The sequence below is a fragment of the Platalea leucorodia genome (genome assembly GCF_965183815.1).
Source record: "Platalea leucorodia genome assembly, chromosome: 8".
Classification (NCBI taxonomy): Eukaryota; Metazoa; Chordata; class Aves; order Pelecaniformes; family Threskiornithidae; genus Platalea; species Platalea leucorodia.
In genome coordinates, this window is record NC_138830.1 from 5,387,410 (window position 1) to 5,400,123 (window position 12,714).

Sequence of the window (12,714 nt, forward strand, 5' to 3'; positions counted from 1 at the left end):
GACAAACAACAAATAGATTTCTTCAAACCGTGTATTTTGAGGATCATACTGGCGGTGGAGGGATGGACCACCAGCGGTCAGTCAGGATCCCAAACACACTGTGATGATGCGGTAGGAGGACCGGACTTGCAGGAAAAAGCTTGTGACAAAAGTTCAGTAATCTTCCATGCAATCACATGAGAAAACAGCTTATCCCAGGTTTTTGACTCTTCAGATGCAGGCTGAATATCTTATAAGATGATAGATCCACTTATGTATGGGAGACTTCCAAGCCATCTAGGCTGCAAAATCTGCTTCCCCTCAAGTGATTTTGGCACTTTTGCTCCCAGAAACACAGGGTTGCCAAAAAGAAAAAGAAGACGTAGAAAGAATGAACATAACAGAAATCTGGGCTGGGTTCATTTGAAAAGCCTGTCTAAAGGGATGCTTGTTTCTCATTTCTGCAGCTGAGATAATCACCTTCCATAAACAGCTCATTTCCAGAACGTAGTCCCTTTTTATTCTTAGTATGTGGGAGAGATCGTTACATCCTCTAAAGTATCCACGGAAGAAATATTATTGCTAATGCAAGCTCTATTTGAAATGCTAGATGTTCTGCTTAGCTGCACGAGGTGAAGAGAGAGGTGCGTTATTGGGTTTACTTTTTGATCGTATGAGTGCTCAAAACTGAACGTATAAACTGGTGCAGCAGAAGAGGCAAACTCCTCATCCCCAACGGTCAGTGCAAGCAGTTAGTGCCCAAATCCCGATGCTAGGCACTCCTGGATTACTGGTTTATATGAAATGTTTCTCTCTGTCCTCATCAATTAGTAACTGTCTTGTGCTCCAATGCATGAGAGCTTATTATAGCCATTTATTTTGGTGTCTTGTCTAAACCGCTGAAACAGAACTCAATATCCTCCGCTCAGTATTGTGTATATCCATTATCATGATAGCAGTTCTCTATGAAACTTAATCCTGTCTCATCTTAGGATTTATTTCTGTTTCTCCTCGATAATTTCTGAGATACTACAAACAGAACTGAACATTGTATTAAGTATTTTTAATAACTTCTTGCGAACACTTAGATTTGTGAAATGAAAACTTGCTTTCTGATAATGTTCAGAGCTAGGAATACTCCAAACTGAGCTTCTTGATTATTTGTGCCATGAGAAAACTTTACTATTCTATGTCCACAGAACGTTTTACATATTACACAGGTAAATTCGCAAAACTGCCACAATACCTACTTTTTGCGTTTATTATTCAGTTCTCTCGCTCCTTTCCCCCCACAGCCACTTTAGTCCTTTTTTGTATAAAACTCCCTCTCCACCACAGCTGAGAAAGCGGCTATCCAGAGAGAGCAACGTAACTCAGACATCACATCTTTCACTTCTGGGGCTTCCCTGGGCAGATCAGATCAGGGAGAGATGAATTTCTCTCTTTTCTTTTAATTCACACAAAACCACTAGTGTTTCTAGTTAAATACGAACCACTCTGCTTTTACATTATTTTTTTTTTGTCTCTTACTAGTGTTTCCTTACCCATTCCTTCTCCAACTAAGATAATCAAGAAAGGATTGAGACTTCACTGTATTTTTAATTGCAGTTAATTACCAAAACACTGAAAGTCTCTGTATGTGGTAAACCCAACAAACCCAAAAGGGTAAATTCTTTCAATAAAAAACATTATTCCTGCAGCTTGAGCACTGATACATCTTGTGTTCTAGCTGCATCAGTAAATTTACTGCTGTGATAATACCAGAAATGACTGATGACATATTTGGCTGATGTTAAGCACAACCAAGGGACTTTGTGCAAGAACCGAGACAATGACCAAACTGTGAGTAAACTTATTCTGCAGATGTGGTCCGACCATACTTGACTGTTCTTTTCATATTTCCTAAAACCAGGCTTAAAAATGTCAACAAATGACATCCTTTTCTTCTTCCCAAATGACAGAACATTTTAATCCTTTTTGCAGAATTCAACAAGTCGACTTTTGTACTGATTTAAATGCAACACAGGGACAGTATATTTTATTTTATTTTTAGCAACACGCAGAATTAACTCTGCATGTCTTGTTTCAGGGCTCAGAGTCTAACCTAAGAAATACAGGGTTTATTTTTAATGGCAGAGCTGCTAATCCTCTCCAAAAGCACATAAATGGATATTGTGTCACGGGCTGAACTGCCGAGCTCCACAGTGCTCTCACTCATGTGAATATGCATGGGGTAACTGCATACTGTAAAGCAGTGGCTTTTCACCCGAATCTGAAAAACAGGGTAGAGCCTTTGGGATCATATTCCCCCTCTTCCTACTGTATTCTAATGCCTGTTTCTTGGAATGGGATTCCTGTGACCAACAGATGTCTGTCAGTACAACTGCGAGCATCGTTCAGATTAGCAGAGCAGTTGCCAAGATGAGACCTGCAGCCAGCCCATGCTCAATATTTAATGTTGGCAGAAAGGGGAACACATCTACAAGCAAGCATTCATGAACTGAAGATCTTCAATATGGGAGCTTTAAAACTAATTTAAAAAAAAGGCAATCAGTCTGATTTGCGACTTCTTTTGTTACTGGCTTTCATGTGTTGCCTTTTGCTTGGGTGTGCCACGGAGCAGCACGGCACAGGTTTTGCTGGCTGAGCAAGGGAAATTCGGTATCGGTTGTAACGGAGATGTTACTAACAGGACTGCAGCGGATGAAGATGTATCCCTGATGTACAGGAGCACTGCAACCTTTTAAAGACAGATGTAGATAAAGGAATGGATCAAAGGGCATAGGACTGCTGTGGGAACAAGGAGCTTTCGCAAACGTGTAGCACCCTAATTATCAGCCCACGGCATGAGCAGAATCTCAGGAAAAGTGCTCAAAACTCAGCTTCGCATGCATGGGCACCTCCTGCATGAGCTAAAAGGGTTAGCACAAACTAAATATTCACGTAATATGTCTTGGAAGAGAGTTTTCAGCCCATCCATACTTCTCACTGTGCCTAGTAACTAAAACGTAAAACAGACCCAAGCAGACAATTCTGCATTACTGTTTTCCCTAAAAAAATGCAACACACAGCAAAGGCTGAAGAGATGGAGGGTAGGGTGGCTTCTCTTCATGCACTCTCTGAAAACCAGAGAAGACCTGTGAGCACATACTTAAATGTGTCATTAGCCTTTTAGAGCTCCCTCTCTAGCTACCAGTCCATAGCACCATATTCTCAAATACATTTTAGTAATTCACAAATTTGGCCTCTGCTCTGTTCTTGATCCTCCTAAGAGGATTTTCTGCTCTGCTCACTGTAGCACAGTCGCAGAGATTCTACTTCATCACCTCAGCCCTCGTGCCAGTTAATGATATCCTCCTGCCTCTGCTCATGCCGCCTCCTGGGGAAGCCTATGGGGTCCCAGTCCGGGCAGTCTGACGGCGATGGTCACCTACTGTAAGGTCAAATCCAACGTCAGGGTGGCAACCACAAGCTTTTATTTTGTCTTCATCACTGAAGACACAAGCTGCACTTTGGGACTGCTTGGCTGGAAAAGCAGTGTTTCTGCCAGACACTCATGGGCAGGGGATTTTCCTATCCACTGCTTGTACCTCTTCAGAAAAAACAGGCAAAAAGACTAAATAAGAGGAAGAGTAACGGAGGCAGAAAACCCCAGGGCACGTGTGGAACATGGAGGGGGATGTGACACAAAGAAAAAGTGCTCAGAACTGGAAAAACATTTTCACTGGAAATGAAGACCCTCTATTTCTTTAATGCCTGCTGCAAAACAAAAGACATTTTCACAAGATTGCATCACAGAAACACAGTGACACCATCACTGCTTTGTCCTCAAAAAAAGAACAAATTTGGAAACACCTGAATTCTTGCAAACTACTTAAAGAAGGGATACTGACATCCTTTCTGAATTAGGCAAAACTCAGACTGGGGAAGTCTACAAACCTTTGCACTTACGCAAAGAAAGGTGTAGCAGAGAAAAACACGTCTTGAAGTATGTGAAGAGCTTGTTAATGTTTCCTTACCTATGCAAGTGCGCCCATCAGCATGGAGCCTGTATCCCGCTCGGCACTGGCAGTGGAAGGAGCCGTGCGTATTGATGCAGCCTTGCTGGCAGCCGCCGTTCACCACCGCACACTCGTCCACGTCTAGAGAAGGAAGGCAGGTGATGAGAATTAGGAGACAGCCTCAGCAAAGACATACCCTGGTTCTCCTGGACGGCACGTAGCTCATACATAATGCAACCATTACATTCAGACTGGGTTTTTGTTTACTTTGTTTCTGTGCTGTAAACAGAGCAAAGAAAATTGAAATTTTATGGTGTTTTTCAAAGTTCCCGCAGGCACTGCCTCTGTAGTCTCTACTTCTGAAGCTCCTGTTAATTGGAGTGATCTGTGACACGGCTGTTTCCTTGGGGCCAAGAGAAAAATACAGGGAAAGAATTAGGGTAAGGTAACACATCTAAGCTTGTAGGTACCACTGGTCAAACATGTGGCGTTCATAAAAATTCGCTGTATGAAGATTTCCTTTTGCACCAGGCCTTTAATCCTCTTAGCAGGTGCTCTTGAGGATACAAGCATGTACAACTGACAAAAATGGAAAAAAGCCATGCAAGAGCAGAGCCCATGCTCTCAATCAACGTTACATTTTCAACCACTGAATACACAGAGAGCTTAGACATTACATTTAAAAAAAATGATGATTTCGCGCCACATTTTTTGTGACTCTTGTCCCTCGGGCTTCCTTGCGTTCACCTGAACTTTCCATAGCATCTTCTCAGATGACCTCCCAGAAAAATGATGCGATTTCCTGATGATACCTTTTCCGAACCTAAGCAGGTTATCTTTCCATATTTCACATTTTAAGGGATTACATTCAGTAAAATGAAGGGGGAAACTAGCATTAAACCAGCTTGAGAATGCTGCTGTAACATTTCATCTGAAACTGATGGACAAAAAAGATCAAGAACAGTTTAAATAAACAGGTGAAGCTTTAAAACAGACTCGCAAAACTGAATTTCCAAAAGTACCACATAAGCAGTTTCTGCACCTTTTCAGCAACACTGGGCTACTGTAAATAGCATTTGATTGGCTTGTTGACACCATTACCTTAAAAATTGACACAGAAGTCATTGAAAATAAGGGTCAATTAGTCCATTCCCTGACAAAATTTTCATCTGGTAGATGTTTGCCTGGAATTTGTCCTTTCCTGAACAGCCCCCAAGGGATGGCAACTCCAGGTCCCTCCATCTCACCCAGGGGCGATGCTGGTACCAAATTATCCTGACTGCTGAAGACGTTCTCCTTTTGCCGACGCCAAACCTCCATCCTGCAATAGGCATCTATAAAGAACCCTCCTTTCAACATTAAAGACTCTCATTGACTTAATTGCTCTTTAGATCACATTCTCAAATCATCTAAGGCATTTACCCACCCAAGCGGGTGTGGATGATGAGACTGGGATTTAAAGAAATAAAAGAGTGGCTGCAAGGAAAGGCAAGTCTGCAATTGCTGCTGTGGGGAAGCGAGCCAGGAGCGGAGCAGAACACAGCAACACAAAGAGGATTCCCCCCCCACCCCTCCATATTGCACTTGAGGAACAAAGGGTCTGGCTTTCATATTTTTGCTGTCGATGTATCTGCTTTGCATTTAGCTTTCATGGTCTACATTTTTTTTTTTATGCTTTTATGTCTATTCCATTTTAGAAAATCTAATCAAAATGAAATGAAAAAGGAAGTTTTAAAGATTACTCGGAAACGCACAACGTCCAGGTCCTAAGGAAGTGTATTTATAAAGTTAAAAATTTTAATACTTCACATGTGAATTTCACTCACCTAAAATGAAGTCCTGGAGTTGACTAGTGTTTAAATTCAGACCATTTGCTAACGTTCGCCACTTTTTAATCCTTCTGCTACATTTGCTGTTTTATTGGACTGTATACTATGTACATTTCCTATTGCCTGGAGACATCTGGAATCCTCTGTTTTAAACAGAAGTTTTGCTTTTTTTAATGTAAACAGTAAACAGAAAATGTTATTCATCTTGTGGAATTCTATACTGTTAAGAAATAGCCTGCTGAAAAATGCCAGGACGAAATCAAAACCAGGAAACTATTTGTCTTCAGTATCACAGAAGTAAAATAAGCAAAAAGGCTCAGAAAAATATAACAAGGAAGCAGCTGAACTATATAGTACACCACGTTCTAGTATTTGTACCTCAATACACTCAAATACTGGGAGCTTCAATATATTAATTTTATAGGCTACGATCAGCTGCATAATTTCTCTAAGATACCAAACACAGTTTTAAGTTAGAATATCAGCACTTACTAAGGAGAAAAAATAGTCCAGCTAATAAAAATGAGCACTTGGAGTTAGCTCTATTTGTTAGTCTCTGTCTGAATGTTTAAAGAAGCGACTTGGTTTACGGGGAAGCTCTGCACCCAGCAACTCCCACACCAGCTGCAGCTCTTCTTTCAACAGCATTTCCCTCGTGCTGGCACAGCCCGAAAGGCCATAAGGCAATTATAGTGCTGAAAGGCAATATAATTAAATGAAAAATAAAAAACTCCTCTAATATACTTCTATCTACATGCTATACCTAACCCCACCCCGACACTCCCTGCAGCAAACGGGGAAAAAACCAGGGGCGAGATCAACGAGCCTGCAATGCAACTCCATGGCCATCTTCCCAGGACGCCATGTGAGCAGCAAGTTTGATGACAGATGATCTCTTCTAGTCTCAGGCTTTCTCTGCAAGATCAATATTTGAAGGATTGTACGTTGAAAGATTCCTTCACGTACTACAGATATAATCAAGAAAAATGCAACGCACAGTTGCCTTTCAATGTCTCCTGTACCTCAAGGCCAGGAAACCACTTTGCCCCCAGTTACAGAAGAAAAATGCCTTAATTATTTTGTCGGGGGAGCAGTCTGCAAAGTAGATGCTAATCTAAATGCATGAACTGCACTTGAAAGTTTTAAAAGTCTAACCTATTTGGACTTTTGCATTTAAATTGCTATACTAGTAAAGGACATATATGCCAAGAAAACAACAGATTATGCTGTCATAGGTACAGAAGTAGCCATTTCTTTTTCTACATGGAAATAACTACAGAAATAAAATTATTCTAGAATTCTGAAGTTATAAAAATATAAAAAATATTCTAGAAACAGTCATTACATTGTAATTCTAGAATACTATGGGATTACAGAAGATTGTATCTGTTTAACAATACACTATAATTAAATTTGGATTAGTTTCCACTGCAGATGAAACTGAAACACCTACGTACTCAACTTTCTATAGTTACAATTTAGGACACTTATCTGAATAACCCGAATTTCAAGCCATTTATGGCTTGCTTATCACAAGTCATTGCGATAACTGCATTGCCACAGAACAGAGGGAGAGCAATCCGCTGCGATGAGAAGCAAAATGAGAGCAGCGTGCTGTCCCGAGGCTGTCTCGCAGAGGGGATTACACTGCTGGATGAATAGAGCTGAGGCAGTATGTGAATACCCTCCTTCTCACCTGCGAAAGATTTCAACGGAGATGCATTTTAGTGGGATTCCCCACTGAAGGCGTCTCTGCTTTCCATGCTGTCCATAGGCAGCACGGGCCTCATCACGTACCCAAGGATGTACAGGGATTGTGTCCCCATTTACCCATTTCTCATTGGGAACAGGCTGTCAGGAATGGCCTTATGGTCAGTCATAGAATAGACTCATAGCATCATTTAGGTTGGAAAAGACCTTTAAGATAATTGAGTCCAACCATAAGGAAGGTAGAGGATAAACTAGAACTCATGATATTTCAGGCCCTCAACCCCCCCAGATCCTGTAAAAATTTGTAAGCTAATCCTTTCCCCAGAAGACTGGGACAGAGATATCCGAGAGAACCCCAATCAAGAACTCAGCAATGAGAATAAATTACATGAATCAGAATTTAACGTAGCCCCTATTATTAAAACTGAGGTTTGTGCCAGACCTCAGGGGGGGCAACCGGAGAAATACCATAAAGACCAGTCCATGGGAACCCCTTCAACTGGATGATCTGCATGAAAAATATGGGCAGAAGCCTGGTGAGAGCGAGACTGAATACCTGTGGCGTCTCTCCTTAACTGGAAGAGATCGTATTTTGTTAGACCAAGGCGAAGTGGATGGCTTTTCGGGACCAGGAGTGTTCTTGAATGAGGGACCAGCCCCTAACACTGAGCCACACTATTACACCCAAGCAGCATATTGGGCAGGGGGGCACAGACCCTCGGGATAGGAGGGAGCCGACTGCTGTATCAGTAAGATCATTAAGTGAACTTTTTACTGCCTTACAAAAGCATAGTCATACAAGCCAGAATTCAATCCTACGTGTTTCCAGGATGTGAACTATCTTAGCCAACATGACGTGAAGATTTTTTTAGCTCTTCACGCTCCTGAGGTCTGCGCATTTGGACTGAGCTCTGTGCATCACAACTGCACACTGACCTTTCATCCATCCCCGAGGATGCGCATCTCAAGTCCCAACCATGGGAAAAGAAGATGCAGCATACAAATGCACAAGCTGCTGCCAGCGCCATGCCCTTTCCAAGGGCAGACCCTACTGATGAAGGGACAGATTTTGAATTTTTGAAGTTACAGCCCTGAATGCGGGCTCTGCTAATCTTCAAGAAAGTTTGTCCCCAATTGATTTGATGGGCCACGTTGGCAACAGCATGATTTCCCTGCCCAAAACCTGTTTAAATACAGAGCTGGGTGATTGCTTGTTTGGAATTCAGGGTCATCAAATCAGTGGCTTTTCTTATACTGCTACTAAAACATTTAGGAAAAGCTATGATCAATCAGTTCCTTAAAAATAAATTGACAGCAGTGTTAAACACAGATAATTAGTGAACCTGCAATCACATTTTTATAAAGGAAAAAAAAAAAATGTTGCCAGATCAATTCCTTACTAACAAACAACTTAGCTTTTTAAACCATTAAGAAAGGTAAACAACATGCAATTTTTATGATCTTTTTTTTTTATGATCTTTTTTTAATGATTTTTTTTTTTTATGATCTTTCCCCTCTTTTCTGGCTATATTGTGCAAGACAGAGCCATGAGCAGGTGGGCAATTTTTCAGCTCCCCGTTTTTAAGTTCTCCACACCCCAGCATCACTTGCAGGTCAAGAGCAGGCTGCAGCTACAGCTCCCACGTCTCCGAACGGAGGGGAGCTGGTGCTGCCAAGGGCCCAGGTGCTTACACTGCAAACCAGGTACCTCCTTAAACCTGCACGTAACAAACACCTGACAGGTCATGAGCCTCCGAAGGACTCGGAAATGTTTGTCCCTGTTCTAACCACTGGACAGGCACTTCATGCAATCCCAAGTCCTCTTCGCTTTTAAATACTTTTTTTCCCCCCAAAGAACCTGCCCAGCAATTTCTGCAGTCACTACTCCCACAATTAACGCATCGCCCACTCTCCCACAGGTCTGCAGTGACCCTCTCTAGGCATATGCATATATTTGGGCTCTGGTCCAGGACAACTGCCACTTCAGAGCTCAAAGTGCCTGCAGAAATACTGAAAGGCAGGCCTGCTTTTCTTTCTAATTCAATTTATTTTTTAAAGCACTGCATTCCTTACAAGGTCATTATTTGCAACTTTTATCGCTTTTTCACATGCCTTCCTTCTGTGCACGTTTGTGCAGCTGCTCTGAAAGTAGAAGATGAAACGGTCCTGTACGTTTATTGCACGCTTTTCCTCCTTGCACATTTTTAGTAAAACGAAAGGTATAAGGTTATTTACACCCTCTACTGCAGACCTGAGTTCCCGTCTTTGGGCTGGCCAAGCAAACGATGGTACAAACTTTCTGAGAATCCCGAATGGAAGGAGAGATGATGTGCCAAGGGTAGCCCAGGGATGGCATTCACATCGAGGGCACTTTGTCAAGAGCACAATGTGAGGTCTAAGCAGGCACGGGGGGGCAGAGCAAGGCTTACCTCTCACCTAGCTTCACAGAGCCAGCGGCATTTCTCCTGGGTGACAAAACCAGCAGGCTTTCCCTCCCTTGACTGTAAAAACATGCACAGACTGATAACTGTTTGAAGCCAGCACTTTCTGATAGTTAAGCAGAGAACAAATGTCCTCTACACCGTGCCCAGGCACTGCTGGAGAAAGAAACCAGAACTGGACTTTATGGACCTCAGCATTTAAGGATTTTTTTTTTTTTTTTTTTTTTGGTTTTTTGGTTTTGGCAAAAAGTCTTTACTTCAGCAAATAAACAGCAACATGAAGAGAGGCAGAGACCCAATAACTGTGAGCATCACCCACCCCAGAAACACCAGAGACTTGATACGGATGAAAAGATTTCTGTCCGGCTGGGAGCTGATGCAAGAAACAGGTTCTGGGTACGTGCTAGAACCATCGCCCGCACGCGGGGACCCAAACCACCACAAGACCATCTGCAGATCTGGCCCAAATGACTTGCACAGAAGCGTAACTACACCCTTTTTACCAGACGCCTGAAAAATACTACATAAAATTGGAATGAATGACACGCACATTTCCATTTTCCAGTCACCACAATCCCCCCAGCTCGCTGCAGAAAGGATGCAACCAGCAGAAGCGGGGAAACACAAAACCCTACTTGCATTTACTTAGCGGATGCTTTCTGCTGATAGTTTTAAAGTCAGATCATAATTAAAAATAATTATAGTAATTATTTATAAAAAAAATCATGATCAGAAGAGGAAGCACGGTCTACTCGTTGCAGCTCTATCTTAATTCAGGGGTTTGTCTCTTCTTTACCCAGGGAGCTCTGTGGGTCGTTGGTCCCCACACAATATTGTGAGGATTAAGCAGTCAGTAACGGTGGTGATAGAGAAACAGAGAAGGGAAGATCGGATCTTACGTAAAGAACCACAACGAGAAACCTTAAGTGGCTATATTTAAAGTTATCGCAAGTGGATAAACTGCTGAACTCAAACATTTATTTGGAAATAAAATACCAAAAATCTGACTTACCACTCCCTTGCCCTGACTAGCTCGCTTAGTCTCTTCAGCTGCCGATCATTTAGTACATCTGACATGAAAACTCTCTTATTGTTTGCAATTTAACACGATATTTAAAAATCAACAAAGATGTATGACAGTGCTTTCCCTTCTGTTATTTGTAACGGCGCTGTGATTAGTCTCTTATATATATTCCAAAGGATGTTTAAACCTCACACAAGTTATGAAGTGAAAATATCATATGGTCTTTCCCCACTAATTTACATGGCGGATTTTACACATTAATTCAGCGTGTTTCTAAATTAAATAATTTATACACTTAAAGGAAGGAAGGGAAACAGGCTTGGTTCCCAGTCATTCATAAGCTGATCACAAAAGTCAGAAATTATTTCTATAAAAGTGAAACATAAAATAAGAACAGCTATTGCTATAAGTAGATAAATTTATGACATATTCAACTCACAGCTTCCTTTAAATCACAGTCTCCCCAAGTCTCCAGTTTGAAAATGTCTGTAATTTGACAACCAGTATGAATCCACTCACAAACGTACTCACTATTAAGCATGACAATTTGCTCTTGAAGCAGAAGTTTTTAAAATGATCTCTCCTGTTTTACTCACACTAAAGCAGTCTTCAAGGTTTGAAAGTTTGATTGGAAGAGTTTTGAAACTGCTGTTGCTAGAAATATATTTGTTCAATTTTTCCACAATAAAGGAAGTTTGACATTAGTATTGACTCTAGGAAGAAAAACACAAGTTTAAAGTCTGGTCAAAACCAAAGCCTAAAATTCAACAAGAAAAAGCAGAATTTCTGTTCATTTTAGTAGAAAACGCATTTCTGTTTCATTGAACCAAACCGAGCAGCAAAGAGGGAAAAGAGCAGTTTTTGATAGCGGTGAGATTTTAAATTGCAAAACCCCTAGTCTAGGGGTTTTTTTTAATGCTTCACAAAAAAACATAAATATGCTACAAGCTCTTTTGAGTGGTCTACTAGAACCTGATGTTAAAACACCTCCGTGAGATAGCTTTCAGCATAGATAAATGTGCTCCTGCGGAGCCAGCTGGGTCATTTTGAACTGTTAGTGCTCCTAGGCTTTTATTTTTGCTCCTCAGCTATTTGTTTCTGCCTTTTGCTGGCCCCTCCGATGGATTATGTGAGCATCCATTGTCTGCTCCGGTTCAAAGTCAGCCAGGTTAGCTCCAATCGCTGCTGAAGCTTACTTAAATTTCAGTAAGTCACAGGTGTCTGAGGCAAGCCTGCTACAACAAAATTAATTAATGGAATAGCTTCAGCAAACCATACTGAAAGGAGCATGTCACATCTGATAAGAGATTGGTTAAAAGGCATGGTTAAGAGATTCCTTATCCAATTTAGTCCCTGCAAACTGACTCCACAATGAAAGGAGGACCCTCGTTAGAGCAGTGAGTTTTCCACGACATTTCTTCTTTGCCTGGGATTAAGGACAAAACAGCTTTAACCGACACCTATTTTGGCAAGGCTATCCAATTAGCCATGCACAGAACAGCATTTCCAAGTTATCTGATTATTTACCTTCTCCTGAAAATCGATAGCATTAAAAAACCACAGCTTTTTGTACTGGATTCACTGTCTTTCAGGCTGTCACTTTCCTTTAGACCTCCCTGGTGATTTGGTCACACTGTGGAAAGGAATTTTCTACCCTGTAATTGGTACCTTGCCCTAGATTTCAGATGTTTCCCAGGTAGCTACAATGACTTCTAGCTGTGTCTAGGTCA

The 12,714-nt window shown here is 41.5% G+C and overlaps 1 protein-coding gene across 1 annotated transcript in view; it reads right to left on the bottom strand.

Annotated features, from left to right (window-relative positions):
* The window catches only part of LOC309593852 (uncharacterized protein), a gene marked incomplete at both ends in the record, with an annotated part of 202,307 nt that overhangs the window by 63,827 nt on the left and 125,766 nt on the right, over window positions 1–12,714 (bottom strand). The window contains one exon of the mRNA XM_082318985.1: window positions 3,999–4,121. Coding sequence (XP_082175111.1) covers window positions 3,999–4,121 — 123 coding nt within the window. The remainder of the gene's footprint in view (window positions 1–3,998; window positions 4,122–12,714) is intronic.